Source organism: Perna viridis, chromosome 7, assembly GCF_037379345.1.
Source record: "Perna viridis isolate PV_CMFRI_1.1 ecotype Kerala chromosome 7, ASM3737934v1, whole genome shotgun sequence".
NCBI lineage: Eukaryota > Metazoa > Mollusca > Bivalvia > Mytilida > Mytilidae > Perna > Perna viridis.
In genome coordinates, this window is record NC_142451.1 from 23,874,171 (window position 1) to 23,895,941 (window position 21,771).

Sequence of the window (21,771 nt, forward strand, 5' to 3'; positions counted from 1 at the left end):
ATAGCCGATAAAATATTGTTTACGTAGTTTACTGCAAATAGCTGACAGACGAAAAGTAAACACAGTCAGACTAATTGCGGCCAATACAAACGGATGATTGTGTCCGGGTAATAAGGATAGCATTATATAATTTACTATTCAAAATCGATCAATATATAACATAATTGTATTTCTCTTATAAATTGAAGAGGAGTGTTTTCGCCTTTCACGGATATGCGTAAAGTTTTAAAGTCCTAAATATTAGCGTCGTCAAATAGTACCCAAACAGAAAAAAAAGAAAAGCGTGTCTTCATATACATTATTATATACAGTTTTCACCATATCGTGTATAAACATTTTAATGGAGCTATCGAATGTTTTGTTTATACAAAGAAAAGTATAATTCTCCTTTAAAAGAGAAAAAATGTAGAAAAGTCATTTCACGGTACTTGACATTTCCTATTAATATTTATCAAGTAAAGTGAATGACCTAGTTTGAATCAACTATTCTCCAAAGCCAAAAAAGCAGGTACGGAACAATATATATACAGAACATATAATAATACAATTAAAAATTGTAGAAAGAAACACATGGAAAGTACAGTAGTTATATATTCTAGCACAGAAGCGGCTACCAGGAAATTTCTCTTTTTTATCAATAATACAAATGAATTTGCAGTTTTGTTAAGGAGGTAGACCTAGGGTAAGGGACACAACTCTTAAAAATCATTGGAACGTTTGTATTCAGCATTTTAAATCAATCTTATGTAAGCGCCTAATTAACTTGGATTCATTTTATTCTGCTTCAAACGAAAGCTTGAGAGGCTTTGGTGAAAAGGAATATAATACAAACATATCACTGATTTCATGAGTTATTTCCCTTACCCTAGGTCTACCTCCTTAAGTCTAATAAATTTTGTATACTATGTGTACCATAGTATTATTATAGAAAGATTGTGACAAATAGAAAACAGGGGCGAATCCAGGATTTCAGGTTAGGGGGTAATAGAATTAAATTTTAGCGAAGAGAGATTGAAAAAATAAATATGATAAAATTGGTGAAATACCAAAATTTCATGCAAGGAAAAAATCCCCAAATTTATGTACGCCTGTCACGTCCCTATAAACCCGTGCCTAAATATGTATCTATACCAAGATACTATTGGGAGACAAGACAACGTAGTGATACACCTAAGACACGACATACGATGAAAAAATCGCACAACTGAACAAAATTTTAAAAAAAAGTACGCAGAATAATCATTTGTTGAATAATAAGAAGGCAATGAAAGATGTCATTTTATATGGAGTAGCAATCTAATTAGTAAAAACAACAAGTCGAGTATTGATTTCTATTTTAGAAAAAAATAGATTATCAATAATAATGTCGTCAATTATTCCAAACGTTTAGACCTTGATTTTTTAGAATAAGCTTGCATATTACTGCAAAAAATCTCAAAATCTGGTATAATCTCGATAAATCAACACATGTAAAGTACTTTTTACAAATGTGTACATTGTAAGTATATATTTATAAAATGTAATAAAAAGTCATTATAAGACAGTAAATCAAAGATGGTCTCAAAAAAGAGAGAAAAATTTTTCCGGGCTGACTGGAAAAATAAGCACACGACTTATTTACTGATACATTTAGCTTCAGTGTAAGAGCGTTTTTTTAATATTGTTTTTAGATGACCATGCATAAATTAGTGCATGTCACTTGAATTTGAGCGACAAAGTCATCAGTTGTCATGCAGATATCAAAAGTATCTCGGATAACTTAAACAAATTACTATCTTCTTACCTTACTGAGTAATTTTCTCCTACTAAGATTTAATACCAAAGTAATGGAGGCAGCTTTAAATGTCTATATTTAGACAGCAATGTGAATAGAGAGGCCACCTGTCGCGGGGTTTCTATCAACGGTACACTAATATGCACTGGTATGATTAGGGAATAGTCTATTTATGTCACCTCGAATAGGGGTGGTCTATTTCAAAAGGTATTTTTATAGCTCGTTAAATAGAACTATTGATTTCTAAATTTGTTTTTTATCACAGAAATGTCTAATTGGAATCTATTATCCATCTACTTATCAGTAACACCTGTAAGAATATTTTGTTCACCGAAAGGTAGTGACGGATCCAGAGAGGGGTGCAGGGTTTTAGCCCCTACTTTTTGTTGGAAAATGTGTCATTTTCATTTGTAAAATTGATCTAAATAGCAAAAAATGCCCTGGCATCCCCCCGGATATTCTAAGGAACCTCGGCCTGCACCCACCCACCCCCTTTTTGCGCTTGGATTCAGCCCTAAGGTAGTACAAATGTAGAAATTGAGATTAGAAACATGTTTGTCTTGACGGAGGGGTTTCCGCTTTGTTCCCAATTCCGGTTCAACTTAGAAATTGAAACACCAAAACATGCGCGTGCGTAGACCGGATGCATATCATCTCAATACTTATTATCATTAAACACAATACCAGACAATGTAGAAAATGAAGCATTTATTCTAGAAAAATAATTTGAGTATTTGTTACATTGTAACTGTGCTCTCTCATACCCTTATTATAACGGTAATGCTTACCACAGTCCTAAAAAATCTCAAATTTCACCCTGAACCAAGAAACTCAAGTCAAAGTACAGGCCTAGGCGCCACGACCCCCCCCCCCACCCCCCACCCCCCACACACACCAAAAATAATGTACTGAAGTATAAGATTTTTTCTCATTGTAACTCCAATCGATTTCTTACTTAAATGATGTCACAAAAAATTCAGAATGATCTCAAAATTTAGGTAAGTTTTAACCTTTCTAGTAACGCACCCTGGTCCACTTACATGTATAAAAGGAATGTCAAAAGACAAAAATAGTATAAATATTACTTTACCTCTATGGTTTAGTTCCATACGATAGATACTCTTTTACTCTCACTAAAGTCAGGATATAAGCTTTTAAAATCATAACTTCAAGCGTCAGACGAACTTTCTTTGGGAGCGCCAGATAGCCTAATATAGTACATTACCATATATAAACGGTCATGGAGGATTTCACTGCGGAATGAGTAGACATAAAATTAATAACCGATGTGATTTGTCGTTCAGTATAGTCGTGCCGTTAGGGGATTTCAGTTTGAACAAAATTGATAAATGTGAAACATTAATGACAACAATTGATAGCTAATAACGACTACTAGGTGTACTATTGGAACATACATGTATTTATAAATCAATGAAATCATAGATAGATTTTGTTATAAATAGGTCAATGTACATGTAGTGAGAAGACGAATACTAAGAATGCTAGCTTTTCTACCACCTGGAGTAAGGAGAACATCAAATTCTTACCTACCAAACCGACATACGTGTCTTATGCCCCTAAATATGTCTCCAACCCATTTCGGTGGGGGACATGTTTTTGGCCTGTCAGTACGCCTGTTTGTCTGTTCGCATCTATAATATATCACCGTACATGTAAATCTATGAAACTAGGTAGTTGAGACATGATGTGTGGTTGTTTCTACGTAAACTGGAATTTATGATCCACTTTGGAACAGAGGGGGACATACGTTGTTGTAGGCAAAAACGGTCATTAATTTTTGGTTGACTCTGGGTTCTTATACTAGGTTGTTTTTACTCTTTTTTTGTTTTGTATTATTGTATTTTGTATTTTGTTTGTGTGCTGTTGATTTTTCCTTATTTTTCATGTCTATTTCGTTTCTTCTTTTTTTTGTTTTTGTTGGGACCTTTCTTCTTCTCGAGTTGCCCTAAAGTACATGTACATGAAGAAAATTTCCATCGTATGAAATTGTTTGAAATATCTGCATGTTATTCTGGGAGTAACACTTAACTATAAACATTTATATATAAACCACTTGATTGCTGAGTCATCACATTTTCTTCATTTACATGTCTTTTTCGAGTTGTTAGTACCTTTTGGATCGACTGCATGGGGACTTATTACTCTTGATGAATTAATGGTACAGTCAAAGTATTCTATATATTCCAACATATTGCCGAGTTTGATGTATAGATATTAGATAGGAGTATTTATAGCTTGTCAAATATTTGAGAGTATTGGGAATCGCCCGCGTTGTAACTACAATAAAATGAAAACAAATACGGAAAGAAATCTATAAAGGTCTCAATTACTTCCACAACAGACGATATTTACAGAGAACAGTTCTTTATTTAGTTCCGATATTTATTGCTCATAAACAGAGACCCTCGAAGGACTTGATATTGAAGTTATTACTGCAAACGCTAATTGAGGGTAATACAATGAAAGGTACAATTTTAATGAGTTTAATCATTCAGCGAAAGTATTGTTACCAGTAATAGTGACAAAATGTCTGTTAATGGCTTCTTTTTCGTACTAGAAATTAGAAATAGACTTTCAGGAGCTTGAAGATACATGTACATGTAGTAGTGTACTACACATTTGTTGTTTAAGAAATAAATGCCACTACTTGTACGTAGCTGTCCCCATATTCCGAATTTCTTCTGACCTTGCAACCCTCCTCTTTTTATTTGGATATTGATATGCGCTCAAATATAGCATATATGGCATTAATGACGCAAATTTTTGGAAGAAAAACCAAGGAAGTTATTAAAAACCACATACCATCAGGATATTGAATTGGTCTATTTCTATTTCTGTATCATTTATTTTTTATTACCGTCCCTACCGTGTACATTCGGGGTGGCAGTGTGTTGGTTAGCGGGCGGCAATTTCAAGCGAAGCAAAAAGGGTCAGTTGGTGTTCCGAGCACTACAGTGACATGTAGATGATTTGTTATACATGTTCTTAGTGGACTGTGTTGCGGAACTCTCATATGTCTTAAAACTCCTTTGAACTAATTTTGAATGGTATATAGACCATAAAAACATTGAAATCCTTCGCCAACAGGTGACTATCCCCAACCGTCTCAAGCAGAAATCAGACGTCCCCAACATAGCAAAACGTTCCCAAGACGTTTAACAGGTGTAAAAACCCTAAAACCCGCATGTCCTTTTTACATGTAATAATATTTTCAGTGCTTGAGAAGGAAAAAATCTTGAATGGGCAATTTTCAGTTTTTCAAAGAAAAAATGTATTTCATATTATGTCTATATTGAAAAATACTGCATGTATTATTTTTGTATGTTTGTGATATACATTGGTACAACCATATTTTAAAGTTAAGCCCCCACCTCCCCCCGAACAACTTTAGAATAAAATCAATGCATTATAACTACAATCTACTAGATTATTCGTTAGTTTACATGTAATTAACTATTTAAATACATGTTGTGATCAGAAATGGTACAAAGAAAAAGAGAACTACGACTTCATAAACCAAAGAGGAAAATACAGAAAATCTCAGGCAAACTTTTCGAGCCATCTCCCCAAGTAACTACATTTGATGTTAAGCCCTTCCTCCACGCCTAAGAGAAGAAGATTTTTATCACCAGCCTTTACAGATGTACCTTTAGTATCACCGTGCGTGTCTTCTATTCTATGATAAAAGTCTAGCACAAAAAGTGTAATCAGAATAAGCAGTAAAAGATAGTACTAGAAAAAATTACACACTGCAGGGAAAGGGGACGATTTCAAATCATTTTTAGATTTTAATAGAGGAGCAAGTGGAGAATATATCATTCATTCTATTTTTCGAAACGTGCCGATTCTTTTCTAGAAGAAATACAGTCGAAATGAAATACTCCGAAGATACTAAAAGGTTCTGGAATACTGGTTATAGACTTTTCCATGCAAACTTTTTGTATTTCATGGATGGACCAAAACGTACAGGTTAGGTTGACAGTTCACCATTTATGTTTGATCCTTAATCAGCTGAAATAAGTTTTGCAGCTCCTAGTGTTACCTCGCTTAGTTGTTTCAACATCGAAGAAGTAGATTTACCTAAATTTCTTATCATATTTTAAAAAGAACAAATCTTGTCATCGATACGCGAAGCATTTTCAATTCACTTACCATTTATGAACTCCACAACAACAGTGTATCGGGTTATAACATAATACTTGAAATTAAAAAAAGAAACACAGAAAATCAATTGTTTTGACGGAGAATGCTCAATTGAGTTCAATCTTAAACCGATCAATATAGTACATCTATGAAAAGTATATACAGGATTTGGTAGTCCGTGGCCAAATTGCTCTTTTTGACTGAAAATGACCCTTTTGAATTTCGAGTTTTTTCTTGGAAATGTTGGTGATTGCCCATTCAAGAAATTTCCTTCTCAAGCACTGAAAATATTATTACATGTAAAAAGGACATGTGAGTTTTAGGGTACAATTAGTAAAGTTATCTATCATAAAAAATCTTGAAAATAGCGAATACATACTTGTATTCGTGCGCAGCCCTAAGTGCGATACATGCTGACCCACCATTTTCTTACATGGGATTTCCTATGAGCGCAGCAAAATTATTGTTGTAAGCAAATAGAAAATTCCAAGAGAATAATTACTGTATATACATGAACCTAAAAAAGAGGAAGACTTGGATTTCCATCTCATATTTTGCGTATCAATCCAATGACCAACATGATTTTTCCCGGTGGCATACTCTCACCTGGAAGTGCTCCCCAGTGCTGTATATTGAAAAAAGGGGTGCTATTAGCGGGCAAATAAGTCATTTTCATACAGTATACCCATTAATAAAAAATTAATTGCCATCCTCGCGCCTACGCAAATCAAATTCTGATTTCTGCTTGGAAACCAATATTATATGTCGCCGCTGGAAAATGAAGGGGATAGTCACCTGTTGCTAAGGATTTCAATGTTTTCTGTAGCCTACTAGTATATCCCATTCAAAATTAGTTACAAAAAGTTCTAAGACATGTGAAAGCTTTGCAATGCGGTCCACTTAGTATGACAAATCATTTACATGTCACATTAGAGCTCGGAACACAAACTTACCCTTTTTCCCCTCGCTAGAAATTGCCGTCTGCTAACCGTCATATTATCGCCCCTGAATGTTATATTGTACACTGTGGTCCCCTGCAATGAAGGATATTTTTTGCGTTACCTATGTCTTAAGAAATCATGGGTGATTACGACTTAAGCGGGATACATACCCAAAGTTGAACTTCAATGAACAAATACATGTATATTATACTAAAAAAACGATAGTTGTACATACGAAAATGACATGCAATAAACGCATTCATAAACCTAAAGTCCATCTCACGGAAAAAATATGGAGAAATAGTGCAAACGGGAAATGTGTCGAAAGGAAAACAACCCAACTTAATCCTGAATGTCAAAGGTTTCTGATATACATGTAAAGGCCTCCATCGAACGGTAAGAATTGTCCATTCATAGAGTCTGTTTTCTAGTATACAGGCGCCCCGTCCGGGTCCGGGTGTCAAAAGAATAGGCCCACAGCAGCGCTAAGCTTATCGTAAAAGGCGACTAAATTGTGCTCAGAACCATGGCCTGGGGCTAGGACGCTCTGCCTACGGAGCAACTGGCTTGTGTGTCCCAGGTGGTGGAATGGGGTACCCTTGGCATGTTACATACTGGGGTCATCAGGCCATAATACGGAAAACCTGACCGCAAACCAAAGTGATGCAACGGGAAAAGTGCCACGTTCCTCGAACGTTAAAGAACCCTACTGTGGTACTCTCTTGGAGTAAGAACCATTGGGCTCCACCACAGGAGGCTAAATTGAATACCAACTCACCAGACAGATACATCAGTTAGATAGAAGAAAGGAGAACATGAACCATCCAAATTTTAGTCAAACTGACATAAAAAGTAAATAAACACAAAATAAAATGGTGACTATATGGTAAGCGACCTATCCTATTTAAGAACCATCATTGAGTTGCCAAAGTAATTTCTTTCAGAAAGCTGTTTCAAGAAAGCTGTTTCAAGAATACCACATAGAGTCTCCACAGTCATAATTATCTATTTGGACAATAGATTAATGTTGCCCATACTATACTGACTTTTATGAACAGTTACTGAATAATATAAGTCGGATCATTAATTAAAGGCCGAGCGAAACTAGACAACAAAAGTTCCGGGCCGGCCTTTGTCCAATTAGTGAAAATCCAAGATTTCGTGCCAAAAATATTCAGTGTAAACTTTAGTGGACGGAGTTGTTTCAATCCCTATAATGTGTTTTTATCATTGTTATTATCATTATTATTGTTATTATTATTATTATTATTATAATTATTACCATCACCCCCCCACCCCCATTTTTCAATACATTTATTTAATTAAATCTATAGCTTTATTATCCAAACGTCTTGTGTGATCACTACTAAAGCAGGATACAAACTCATGGTCAACAACTCAATGAAACAAACGCACATGCATTTAACAAACCAAACCAATATTTAAACAAGAAAATGACGTGTAATAAACGCATCATAAACCCATAGTTCATCTCACAGGACAATTATGGAGAAAAGTGTGAAACTGGGAATGTGTCAACCCAACTTAGCCCTGAAAAAAAGTCAAAGGCTTATTTTTATTCGTCTTCAACGAATAAGTAAGAAACTTCCTTTATACCTAGAATAAGTCTCCAATAGGATCATGAAAAGGCAAGCGGATTAACTAAACCCGAAGACCAACTCACGAGACACATACGATTTTAATGAAAGAAAAGATAAAAAAGAACAATATATATATTCATGTACTAATTATTGAACTAAGTTTTAAACAACTGAAATAAAAAGTAAATAAACTTCCCGGAATGCACAAACAAAAAAAACTTATAAGTTGTACAAATAGAGTACTTTACTTTTCTAGAAAATCATCGAGTTGCCTAATTGTTCAATGATTGGCATTTGGTAGATGACTATCTCATTGACAATCATACCACATCTCCTATTTTTATAAAGAAGTATCTTTCCAGTAAAGAGTTTCAACAATGTCATCCGATTTTCCGAGTTTCCAATGTCATAATAAAATATCGATTTATGAGGAAGTAATATTAAATTTACTTATATTTCATTTTCCACTAGCTCAATATGAAAGTTTCTGAAAACCCATAAAGATCAGAATACATATTAACTTACTTAACTTAGTTACTGCTCATGCGTGGAAATAGAAGGCGACTTGAAAGATGAAAATGTCTTAAGATTTTAAAAAAAAATTAAGGAGTCGTGACAAAAAATTATTTTATTCGTATTAATAATTTTAAAATCCCTGTGCGTTAATTTCCATGTATTATAGATTTCAACGATCAGTTTAGATGTTTTGTGGCGGCCCAATTAACATAAATAAATGAAATAAAAAAGGGAGGTAAAGCTCAGCACCATATATAAATGTCAGGCCTGTAATGTATATGTGTAAAGAAAGATAAATCTGTTTTAATGTGGAAACCAAACAGGTGAATATATGTACGTATCGTGCTTCTTTTCACCAGCTATGTTTGTGAATCGTTTTAACTTCGACGAGTATTAGAATAATTCATGAACAAGCCATGATCTACGAGCATTAAGTTTGTATAAATGTAAGTTGGGCTTTTAGTTGATGTGATCACTTTAAGTTAATTTGAATAAAAGTTATATTTATCAAATTCGTACAACTGTAGTATTCTTTCAAAAGCTAAAAATATATCTGATTTAAACATTAGCTGCACAGGCAAATATTGTTCACATGAAATTCATGTGAATAGAACTTCACATTTTAAAAATTCTCGTGAAATTCACATGAAATCAACACGATTTTTACGTGAAAGTCAGTTAACAAGAACTTCATGAGAAAAAAATCAGGCGAATTTCACGTGAAGGCTCGATTCACACGAATTTCATGACAATCACAGTGTTTATTTACTCAATTCAGGTGAAAATCATCTGAAATTCGTGTGAAAATTAAAAACATGAAACATGAAATAATTATCCCTGTTTACATGTATGAAACGTTGATTTATTTGTAGATTTTATGAATTTTGATATTAGTATAAAGTATGATTTAATGTCAGTCTGCGAAATATTCAGGCAGTGGGTGAAGCATGGTACATGTATGACAAAACCCGTCATTTTGAAAGTGTTATTTGACTATTTGTACCACAAGAATGAAGAAAAAACAAGACTATAATTTCCAAATCATTTTAATAAATTGAGTCATAATTTCTTTCATACACACTGAAAATGTGCATTCAATGGCAGATAAATCTATCGAAAACCACATTTTTCTAACATGCTATTGACAATTTTTGAATAAATCTAGTGATGCAGATAGCAAAAAGTGTTCTTTCCAAACGAGAAATCACCCTTGAGTGAAATTATATTATGAGATCGATGGTTCTTTTGACATGCATGTTTCTGATAATTCCCATTTTGCCTGATTCTAACAAAGGCTTACACTTAACTTTAAGCCGTACGTAACTTTGTTAGTATGGAGTCTTGGTCAGATTTCTGTTCATAGAAAAAAATGTTGTGACTAAACTTTACCGTTTATTTTGATAATAGGTTTTGTTAATGATGTAGACCTAGGGTAAGGGACACAACTATTAAAAAATCATTGGAACGTTTGTATTCAACATTTTACATCAATCCCATGTAAGCATCAAACTAACCTGGACTGTTTCAAATGAAAGCTTGACAGGATATGGTGAAATTGAATATGATACAAACATAACACTGATTTCCTGAGTTATGTCCCTTACCCTAGGTCTACCTCCTTAAGTTCTACAATAGATTTATAATGAAAGACTGTGGAGACATGCAACACAATGAAAAGGGTAGTTTATGGTAAATACCTAAAAGAAAGTATCTCTTAAACCGACTTACAGAAATCAAAGTTCAAATAATTTGCTACAATGTAATCTTATACATCTAAATCAGAAAAATGATATTCTTGGAGAAAAATGGCCAACTGTAAGATCCCATCTGATCAAAAGGTTAGCTTGTAAATTACAAATGAGATAAGTTCTAACCTCTCGGGTGAACTGTCAGAAGAACCGGCTATGGGACAGGTCTGAAAGTGTCATAGAAAAAAATCTAGAGCCAGTTTTCCTCACAGTTCTAGCAGAGTCGTCTCTACACAAACAGTTTTACTAGTAGAGTCGACTCTGTTAGAACTGTCAGAAAAGCTGGCTGAAGAACTTTCCGAGAACTGTTCGAAATCTGACATAGCACTGTTCTCCTGCCAGTTCTAGGACAATTTTGTGAGAAGTTAGCACTGATCTCAACTGTAGGTACATGTATCTTCATATAAAAGGGGTATTTTTAATAGTGTGTATCCTAATATTATGTTTAGTCTTACGTTGATTTCAACCGACCAGTTTCAGGTGTTCGTATAACAGATTATAAGCCTTGCATAATCTTAAAATCTTAGTAACATTAACTTCAAAATTAGAATTTAACAATTTCAACTTCTGAGGTTTTAGTCCCACACGTGTCGGTTTCCAGGCACTTGCTACGGGGCGCCGAATGGGACTTGATCTTTTTGTAATCAAAATCAATTCTGTGAGACAAAATTCAATTTTGCGTCACAAAAGTCAATTTTGTATGCAAAGTACTTGCCATAGCACGGGGTTTTACATATTTTTCAGCTCGAAATATCGTGACTTTTCTTCCAACAAGCCAAGCGATCATGCCAAAAGGTCGTATTTGCCAAATGGTTAATCTCGCCGTCGTCGATTATTTTAAAAGTGGTCATGTAGAGCACTGATACAATAAGGTTTTAATTTTAAGAAATAATACTCTGATATGGGGTTCAAAACGAGAGTATTTACACTCAGCTCATTTAAGCTACTTTTCTTTTCATAACTTTGCTGGTTAAACCCACTCAACGCGCCGAAATGGTTCTGAAGAAGGTGTTTTCTGTTCAGTAAAATGAATGAATTACCCTTCTGTATATTCTAATACATACGTAAACTCCCCCCCCCCCCCCCATTTCAAGTTTAATATATGTATTATATTTGGCTTGTGTCTAGGCACACATAATTCTTATATTAAAAAATTATGTCAACTAAATTTAAACCTTAGCAAGAGGCACAAGCTGATGTAAACTGTGTGACTTAAGTAAGTAAAAGCTGCGTACATTAGACGTCCATGGACGGCATATCCGAGAACTACATCCCGAGGATTTACTAACCAAGGCGGATTAACACTTTTAATAGTGGCTCAATATTTCCTGCTTATTGCAAGAGAGCCGGTGTAAATGTTAAAGTGAAAAATCGACTTACACCTTAAGCAATCAAACCTCAAACGCTATCAGCTACTAATTTTGCGTTTCGCCTTTGGGTAGACACTAAAAACCACTCACGCAAATGTACCAAACAAGGTTCTGTTACTATATTTGAAACGATATGTCGAAGTTGTATTGACTCTATCGTCAGTTTTGTTCAATTTCACTCTATAACCAGGTCCAACATCTTAAAATAGAATAGACGACTATCATATTCTTGCTCAGTTAATATCACATTTGTCCAATAAAATGCGAGATTGTAAGCTAAATCGGTTAGGTTGCCATGGTTAATTGGGGCACCGGGACCGGTATTTCGATACAATGTGGTAAATATGCATCATTAGGAGTACTAAATAAAATTGCCTCGATGATGAGTTAATCGAGTTAATGTATAGACCCTTTTGTGGTAGGTTGATGAGCATGCTCAATATACACTTCCGCGAGATAGGGCTTGGGTAGAACAAAAGAGACCCTTTTGTGGTAAGTTGATGAGCATGCTCAATATACACTTCCGCGAGATAAGACTTGGGTAGAACAAAAGAATTTTTTCTCGCGGAAGTGTATATAGAGCATGCTCTACACACACTCATCGACTGTCCCACAATTACCACAAATGAGTCTATTTGCATGCATAAGAAGCTTACTCTAAAATGCCCTAAAGAGGGTTTGACAGCTTATTTTGACTTCGAAGAATAATGTAAAATTACATACTACACAGATCATGATACTTTCGATCGGATCCGAGAACATGGAGCGACTAGTCGTTCCTTTCCTTTAAATGTAAACATCATCTTAATAATTCAGAACTTCTGATCAAACTTTCAACTGGACTACGACATCATTATATTGTAGCTGCCCTAGTTCACAAACATAGAAGAAACCCCCCCCCCCAAAAAAAAAAAGAAGAAAAAAACAGTATCTGTGCCTTTAGACTGTTTATTCAGCAATTTTAAAGATGTCCCATATAACTGCAATAATGGACGATTTTCAGGTCTACTGACAACCAATTTGTAGAATGCTTTTAATGAAAACTGGGGGAGATATTATTTCATAATTTATAAAAGTATTTACAGTTGAGTTGTATATATTAAGCAATGGTTTATGGTTGTTTGAATAATTATTGTACAATTATAATAACATTTCTGATTTATTTTTTCCTTTTCTCAAACCATATACAAATTTAAATTGACTTATAAAAGGGTGCATTAATAACAACTTTTTTGATGAACGAATTGCGATTTTTACGATTTGATCTTTGGAAGTAATGAAATATTGCGACGCACTATATATTTTACAATATAAATTTGCAATACGTCGATTTACCGAGGAATGTTTTGTGATTATATTATGTAAATTAGTGTTTAAAATTTTCTTGTATTGATACTTATACTAATATGATTTTATGCGTTGCCTTTTAGGAACGAGGGAATTTGCACTCATATAAAATTTGACTTGTCGTTAATGCATTGCTAACTAAATAAATGTTTGTTATATCGCTGATGTCTCGACAATCGGGTATACAGACGTTCTTGGCGCTTTGTCCCTGAATTACGTTGTATTTTATTATTAAAAGTTTACAAGACAACCTAGAATACAGATTCTGATAAAAATGCAGCTGCCCCGTCTACACGTAGCCTTTAACATAAAGTTGGTCTTACACTAAGGGGGCATCATTGACTGAGGAGGGAGGGAGTAGGGAAAAAAATAAAATAAAGTATTCTGACGAAGAGCTTTTTGATGAATTTTAAATATTTCGAATTTGAAGATTGGAATAAAAAATACATACATTGATGCTTTCCCTCAAAGACAAAATAATGACTTTTCCAAACAAGTGTCACTCAGAGAACCTAATCTCTCAGAGAACCTAATCACTCGGGAACCTAATCTCTTAGAGAACCCTCAGAGTTCGCCAAATCAGGTTTGTAATCCAATGGAAAACGGGATAATATAAGTAAACGTACTTTTAACAATGGTCGATTACAACGTATGTCATAATATGGACGGCGAGTGAGCGACGTCCTATATATGTAGAATGTAAAACCAGAATAACGGAAGTGACGAAAGGAGAATGGGCGAAAAGGGTCTTATTGGCCTAATTCGTCTAAAAATGAATCAAAGTGTTAAATGATCTGATTGTGAATTTTGAGACTTAAATCCATCACAAATGAGAAAACATAAATACTTCTGATAATTCACGCGTTGAAAGGATAGAGAAACTCTTGAAGTTTACCAATATTAAGATATTCTGTAAAATTTTGTACTATTTGGTAACTTTCTGGTCATATTTTTGGTAAGGAAATGCTTCCACACCCAAGAAACAACTTCATATTTAGTAAATAAATTCATTATAACGTAATATATCAATGTGAAAATACAAAGTTGTCCTTTCATGTGGACAAAGTTTTCTGGATGTAAATATATCCCCCCCCCCAAAAAAAAACCCAAAAATCTTTACAATTTTCAGCAGTTTTTGATGAATGACGTGAAATTGTGGAACCATTTTACGACGTAATTACAATGAAATAATGCCACAAATATTATTTATTCTTATATTTTTATATTATACCATGTTATGAACAACTTTTGTTATTACAGCAAAGTTGATACTTTTAGGCCATATTCATAGCCTTTTGTCCCTACATATATGCCGACACGGAAGAAGATGATTGTGCGAGTGCGGAGGAGCTGTTTTTTTCGAAAGTACGACATTGAGATCCGTCCATCATAGGCACAGCCTACAATCATAGTAGTAAACCATTGTCGTCAGTACTAAAAAGTGTACCCTAACCTCATACAAATGTATTCTTTTATCAATTCTACCTAAGTGATTAATGATATTAAATACATATTTCAAATCTCAATGTTTTGCAAATCTATACATTCCAATGATCTCATTAAAGTAAAAGAAAATGAAATCCTCGAATTAAACGGTAATCTATATAAAATCAACCCTTTCAGTCTGACAAGAAGTGATCGAAAGCGCAAATTTTGTAACAACTCACCCCATGGGTAAGTCGTCCCTATTTTACTATTTCACCATAAACGCCAGTTAAGGTTGATGTTTGGTAGGGACAAGAGTCAGATAATATATACAACACTGTTTACGGGCACATGTTTCCTATTTTAACACTACGCAGAAAACAGTTCAATTGACACGGGGAGGTCAACGGGATGCATAAATTATTTGTACACATGTAATAAAATGTCATAGTCCGTTTTGAGTTTGTTATGTGTTTTTAGGTATAGGAGTTTTCCTGCTCTTTCTTATTGTTCGCCAGCTTGATCGGGCTTATTGTTTGCTGTCTTATTGCTTGGGAAATTTTTTGTAGTAATTGTTATAAATTGGACTGGAACTTAACGAAGTACAATTAAATGTAGCCAAGTATAGTGTAAGATAATAGATATATCGATCTAAAAGGCCTCTCTACCATATAACTTCGTCCGCCTCCAGGTTACACCTGCCTGATACATGTATCATGAAACAAGACTGGATTAACGAAACGTTTAATCGTTTGCTTGTTTGGTAGGTTGGTTTTTGTTTTTGTTTAAATTTTTTTGGTTTGACTGTGCGTACAAAAAGTTGTCTTAATTTATTCATTGACCCTCTGAACTTCACTGGATTTCTTTTACTTAGCGTGTTGCTATTTTACCCATGAAATACACGGTCGCGTGTACCTTTCTTTAATGGCTTGTCTGTCATAGAAAAACAACGAAAACGGAAGAAATGTAACATATTCATTTAACGAAGTAGAAATTATTTCGCTGCAAAACGCTCACAGTTTGTACACCTCTGCCACGCTCAGTGCTTAACAAGGTCATTATAGACCACGTTAAGTTTACATTTTCCGCCACAAAGTTGACGTTTTATCTTCAACAAATCCTAGTTTCGGGGAGTTTATACATCGCAACTTGCGTTGAAGGACACTACAGACACTATAAAGTGACCTATATACTAAGAGATAGATGGTAAAAGAAAACACATGACTTAACTATACGACAAACGCAATGACTTCTCATTCTGTATAGTCAACCTTGTATGCGTTTCTTTTTTTAGTTTTACTTATTATTTATTTATTTATTTATTTATTTTTTTTTTTTTGGGGGGGGGGGGTTATTTCATGTTCTTTGTTGTGTGTCTGTTTTCCCAGTCTGGTCTTTATCCTCGGAATATATTCTTTTAATTGGTTCCCTTGATTATTCTTTTTGATTTTCGCAAAATCATAACGAGTAGTGCACGTGACTCGTATATTATTATATCCTGTAAATATAACAGTATCTATAAGTAAGTAATGTGAAATGTAGTAAGGTACCGACAATCGCTGATTTACATTCTCTTAATTGAAATTATCGAAGTATATACATATACTCAAATCAAAAGCGATTGTCATGGCATGTAATTTGAATTATTGTCTGGAAAGTATCTTAAAAAAATAACAATGAATGGGATTTTTTCTTGAAAAATATTCAACATACCAGTGTTATTTTCTTTAACATGCATGTATTTAATGTTGAAAGCCTCAAAACTATCCTGTTTAACAGAATGTTAGGTTAAAAGTTTCGTCCTTTTTTAAGTAGCTGTCTTTGTAAGAATCATGCAAAATCTGTAAAATGTGATACACCCCAAAAAAGGCTACATATTTTTATTTTTGTAATTGAGTTGTTTTAGGGGTCCATACTATGAAATGTGTAATTATTCATTCAAATCTGCCTGCCCTTAGGAGATAATCAACATTGAAAATTCAGTAGATTCTATTGTATTTGAGCGTCATTTACAGAGTAATCTCCCTTAATTTTGAAATCTACAGTGCATTCTATATATTTTTTATATCCTAAGAGCACGGGTTATATGAAAAACCACATGTTAATTTCTGATTACTATGACATTTCAAACAAAATATCAAAAATAAAAATATGTAGGCTTTTTACCCATGAATCACATTTTGCATGATCCTTAGCTGGAGTGCTACTTAAAAGAGTTGGAGTTCTAATTCGCTTAATTTCTGTTTTGTCAACATTTTGGTCATGAAGCTGTGAGAATACATGAATTCACTGATGATTCTTAATATTCTAGGTCAGCGTGATACAATAATTCACAGCTTAGCATTATAGATCCTTTTGTGCTAACTGTGGGATACTCGATGAGCATATATAAAGCATGCTCAATATATATTTCTTTTGTTCTACACCAGCCCAACAGCGCGGAAGTGTAGATTGAGCATGCAAAAGGGTCTACTACATGTACCAAATTAATACTTGTTTTTCCTTGTAGCAAACTACATCTGAATTGTATACAAAGTAATTAACTATTTTTCATTGACAAAAAAAGTAATACATGCAAATATGCTTACCTAATTTTAACTATTGACAGGATTGGGTATGATAAGGAAACACTTATTTGATACCGGTATTATCGTGTGATTAAAAATACAGTGAAATCCGTATATTAAGGTGGTAGACCTTGGGTAAGGGACATAAGTCTCGAAATCGGGGACATGTTTGTATCATATTCAATTTCACCAAAGCCTATCAAGCTTTCACTGGAAACAGAACGCAATAAATCCAAGTTACTCTGATGCTTGCATGAGATTGATGTAAAATGCTGAATACAAACGTTTCAATGATTTTTAAGAGTTGTATCCCTTACCCTAGGTCTACCTCCTTAAACTGAACCCCTTTTCAATTTTAAAATAAGTTCGGTATAGTCTGCTAGATGTTCGGATTGTTTATACAGCTATAGGTCCAGTATATCAAGGTTCACACATATATTCAATTTGATATCTAGGGACTTTAAAAAGTATCTGGTTAAGAGGATTTTTCAGGTTATCCAGGGTTCGGTTTAAACAGCTTTCACTCTTAGTAATTAACATGATTTGTAGGATACAGACAATAACAATGATGGCTTATTTAACCATGAAAATCACGAAAAGATCATAGGAACATGTGTTGTGCATTAGGCGGTTCCGGAACCTTAGCTGTCAATTTTATACTTATCAATTTAACATGCATAATAAATAACCGTTGTGTCGATTTTTTACTGAAAGCATTTTCGTGTAAATCTAGACAGTATACGGCTAACATTGCATACCGATTATAGGTTTTATAAACAAGCCTTTTGTACTTGATAACGTCTTTTTATTTTTGTCACGGGATAGATTTTTAATCTGACAAAATCTCATAGAAATTGTGAATCTTAAATTCGTGTTCAATTTTAATAAGATAAACAATCGGAAAGCGTGATCATCTTATGATAGAAATAAAAGTGTTAAGGAAAAAATTGCGGGTATCCTTGGAACAGTGGTTATATATTGAAACTACTTTTAAGTATCAGTTTTTTTTATATAAAATATCAGACTGTAGGAAATTTCTTATCCAGAATCGTTTGTCATTCGGTTGTTGTCCCCGTGAGATGAAAGCCGTATAGATTGTGTATAAAATTAGTACTTCGCATGAGTTATTGTTCTTAATTCGATTCATTTAAAAAGAAGTGTAATTATGGTTTTCTATAAGAGTAATCAAGGGAACAAAGATCCTAGCGGAAATCAAAAGAATGTAATCCAGGGACAAAGACCAGACATGGAAAATAGACACATACAACGAAGAACATAAAAAAACAAAATAATACATTCAAAGTTAAAACAGTAAATGAGCAACTCGGACTTCACTAAAAACTGGGAGCATGAACTAGGTACATATACACCGGTAGGGTAAGTGTCCTCTGCCTTTGTAGATACACCCACCGAGTTGCGCATAAAAAGTCAAGTCCAGGGTAGACAAAAGAGAAAAGGAAAACAATGACACCTTGAACAAATCAGTTTTCATGGTGCAGATGGAAACACCATAACGATCCACGAATTCATGATGACAACCATAAAACTTCTGTAGTGACGACTTCAATCTTGTAGCAACATAACGCTGTTTCAGAAGCCAAATTATTAGAAATTTAGCGCGGTACAAAACGTCTGCGTAGTTACCACAAGCTTTGGCATAACGTAACGTACGAGTTGTGGTATGAAAAAATAAAGGAATGATGCCACAGACGAAAGGAAAGTTGACAATACGAAATGAAAAGTCATCGCGTTTGTAGTATAGTTTGGTCGATAGTTTTCCTTTACCATCGATCTTTTAGTGTAGGTCAAGAAATGAAGCTGACTTCTCAATATCTGTAGTATCCTTTATCTCAAGCTTTATGGGGTAGATGCGATGTATAAAAACCCCGAAACTAAAACATACTTATCTGAGTTTTGAAAGGACTGTCGTTACGTCCAAAATATCATAGGAAGACCCAATGCCATCGTGTGCTCGGTTCAATTTCTGCACCATTCCATGAATAACCTCTTCAATTATTAGTGCCTCAGTGTTGTATGGAATTGTTCTTAAGTATTATTTTGATTCTATTGTCCCGAGATATTAGGTTATTGTATGAATATTGGCCCGAGCATGTCAGTGCAGTATGATACTTTGCTAGGGCCAATACTCAATGCAATAAGTTTTATTTTATAATAATAAATTTTCTAGTGTTCCTGAAGTGTTATCTTTACTTGAGGTGTAATCTTTACACACAGTTCTAAAATATTGAAATACGTCCAATACAACGATTTTAGCAGTAGTTAGTGCGATATGACTGTAGTTTCCTTTGACAGTGTTTATATTATATAAATATGTATCCTTGCCCGAATAAGTCGTTTCAAGTCCGACAAAGTTCGACACCAGTCACGTGTACACCATATACAGAGTCCCTTTCCCAAGTTTTGTACAATTTACAGTTGTTTACTGTTTCTGCTTACATGTATCTATGAAACCTTTACTTCGCCTTTGTCAACAATTTAAATGGCCTTTGTTTGTTCTTTTCGTAGGGGCTCCTCTTATTCTGCTCAAAACCGTTCTGATATTTTATTTTGTTTTGGAAAAAGGGAAAGCGTGCAATATGAAAGTCGACATTCGGACTCCATATCTTCACAGACTAATAAAAAAGAGCGAGAAACGGAGTATTGGCGAATATTGCACTTTTCACCTCTATCAAATTGAATATGCAAACATTGTTTTTTTTTTTGTTTTGTTTTGTTTTTTTTTTGTATATACTTATTTTTTATTACATATTTAGTACAAAATACAAGAGTTAAGTTTATTTTTATAAAGAATCTTACAATCAGTCTATAGCATCTACACAATATCACGTGACCAAACATGTACAGGCATGAACAAAAAAAACTATCAATCTACACCTATTTTCATATACCACACGCTTATAGGAACTCAACCAATAAAAAGTAATATAACGCAGGTAACTGTTCCATAAAGTATACGAGTACCTATATGTACATGCAAAATAAATCTTTGAAATCGATTACTTTGACCGATAAATTGATCAATCTCATAGCTTTTATCAATAGCACACAAAGGGAGCGCTTAAATATAGATTTATGTTGATTGATATAGTCATGATATGCAGGCACGAGACCGCAATTAATTTTCAAGTGCATTTCAATACTACTACCAAAGGGGAATTAATGGTGTTCTCGTACCTGCAGTGTAGAAATGCAAGTCACATAACTGTGTTTAATCTTAAAATGAATGATTTGTAGAAGCTAAAATATTTAACAGATACTTGTTTTTGACTTGTTCTAATCTGAATAACAACCAAATTGAAGTAAAAATACATCACTACACAACTTTCTTATGTAATTATTTTTTCTTGCCTTATTTACATTGTATTTATCGTTAATTTGTGATTTAAATGGAACTTAACCGCGATCATGTTATTTCAAAATTTACTACAGTGTCGATATTTCAATGAAAATCTTACATATTTATTATGACTTCTAAGTATGCTTATATTCTTTATTTCTGCTAAACCTGTGTAGAAACATTAGTATACTGATAAACATGCATATTTTACAATATTAATGTACAGTTGTTGAGGAAGAAAGATTGAAGTACAAATAGCAAACAGACAAAAAAAGTAAGAAAGATAAAATACAGTGAGGAACAAGGTTTGAAATATAAATGACAAATTAACAAAATAGTAAGAGAGATAAATACAAAGTAGCCTACAAAAAGATGGATAAAATCAGGGTGATGAGTAAATGGCTAAATGAGAGAATCCATTTTCTTATTGATTATTCTGATCAATTGACACAACTTGCGGAGTGCAGACATTTTTGTGGTATTCAATAGTTTATTGAACTTTAAAACATTGCAATTCACTAAAAACTTCTTATCTATATTATTATATATTTTTCTTTCCACTATAAATTTGCTAAAGACATAATTTAAAGATTTTTTTAAAGAGTTATCCGTGTTACAATACTCTTTGAATAAACAATACAAATAAATAAGGGATACTTTCAAGTCATATTAAAACAAATATGTTCGGTTTGTATCCATTTACATATTAAAGAAAATACAAAAGTGCACGTCTGGCATTACTTATCAGTTAATTGGCCTTTTCTTTCAAGATTTTTAGACCTTGCCGTTTTGTGAGGGACTCCAAACTAGATTATACTATTAAATAACACTATGTATATATATTTGTGGACTGTCAACTTTATTACACAGTGAATAACACCTCGATGACAAGAACAAAAAACGTTTGATTACAATACTTGGCAGGTATGTGATTGATAAGTACATGTTAAAAAACAATAC

General features: G+C 33.7%; 1 protein-coding gene across 7 annotated transcripts in view; it reads right to left on the reverse strand.

Moving 5' to 3' along the window:
• Positions 1 to 3,026, reverse strand: part of LOC148611901 (argininosuccinate synthase-like) — a 23,199-nt gene extending 20,173 nt beyond the window's left edge. For 2 of the 7 annotated variants that reach the window (XR_015924277.1, XR_015924278.1), the window contains exon 1: positions 2,865 to 3,026. Coding sequence is in view for 1 of the 7 variants with exons in the window: in XM_088592893.1 (XP_088449019.1) it covers positions 2,865 to 2,883 (19 nt within the window). In the remaining 6 variants the exon portion in view is untranslated. Of the gene's footprint in view, positions 1 to 1,783; positions 1,939 to 2,864 lie in introns of those variants that run through there. The other 5 variants (XR_015924282.1, XR_015924279.1, XR_015924281.1 and 2 more) reach the window with 4 other exon arrangements.
• Between the last annotated feature and the right edge of the window lie 18,745 nt (positions 3,027 to 21,771).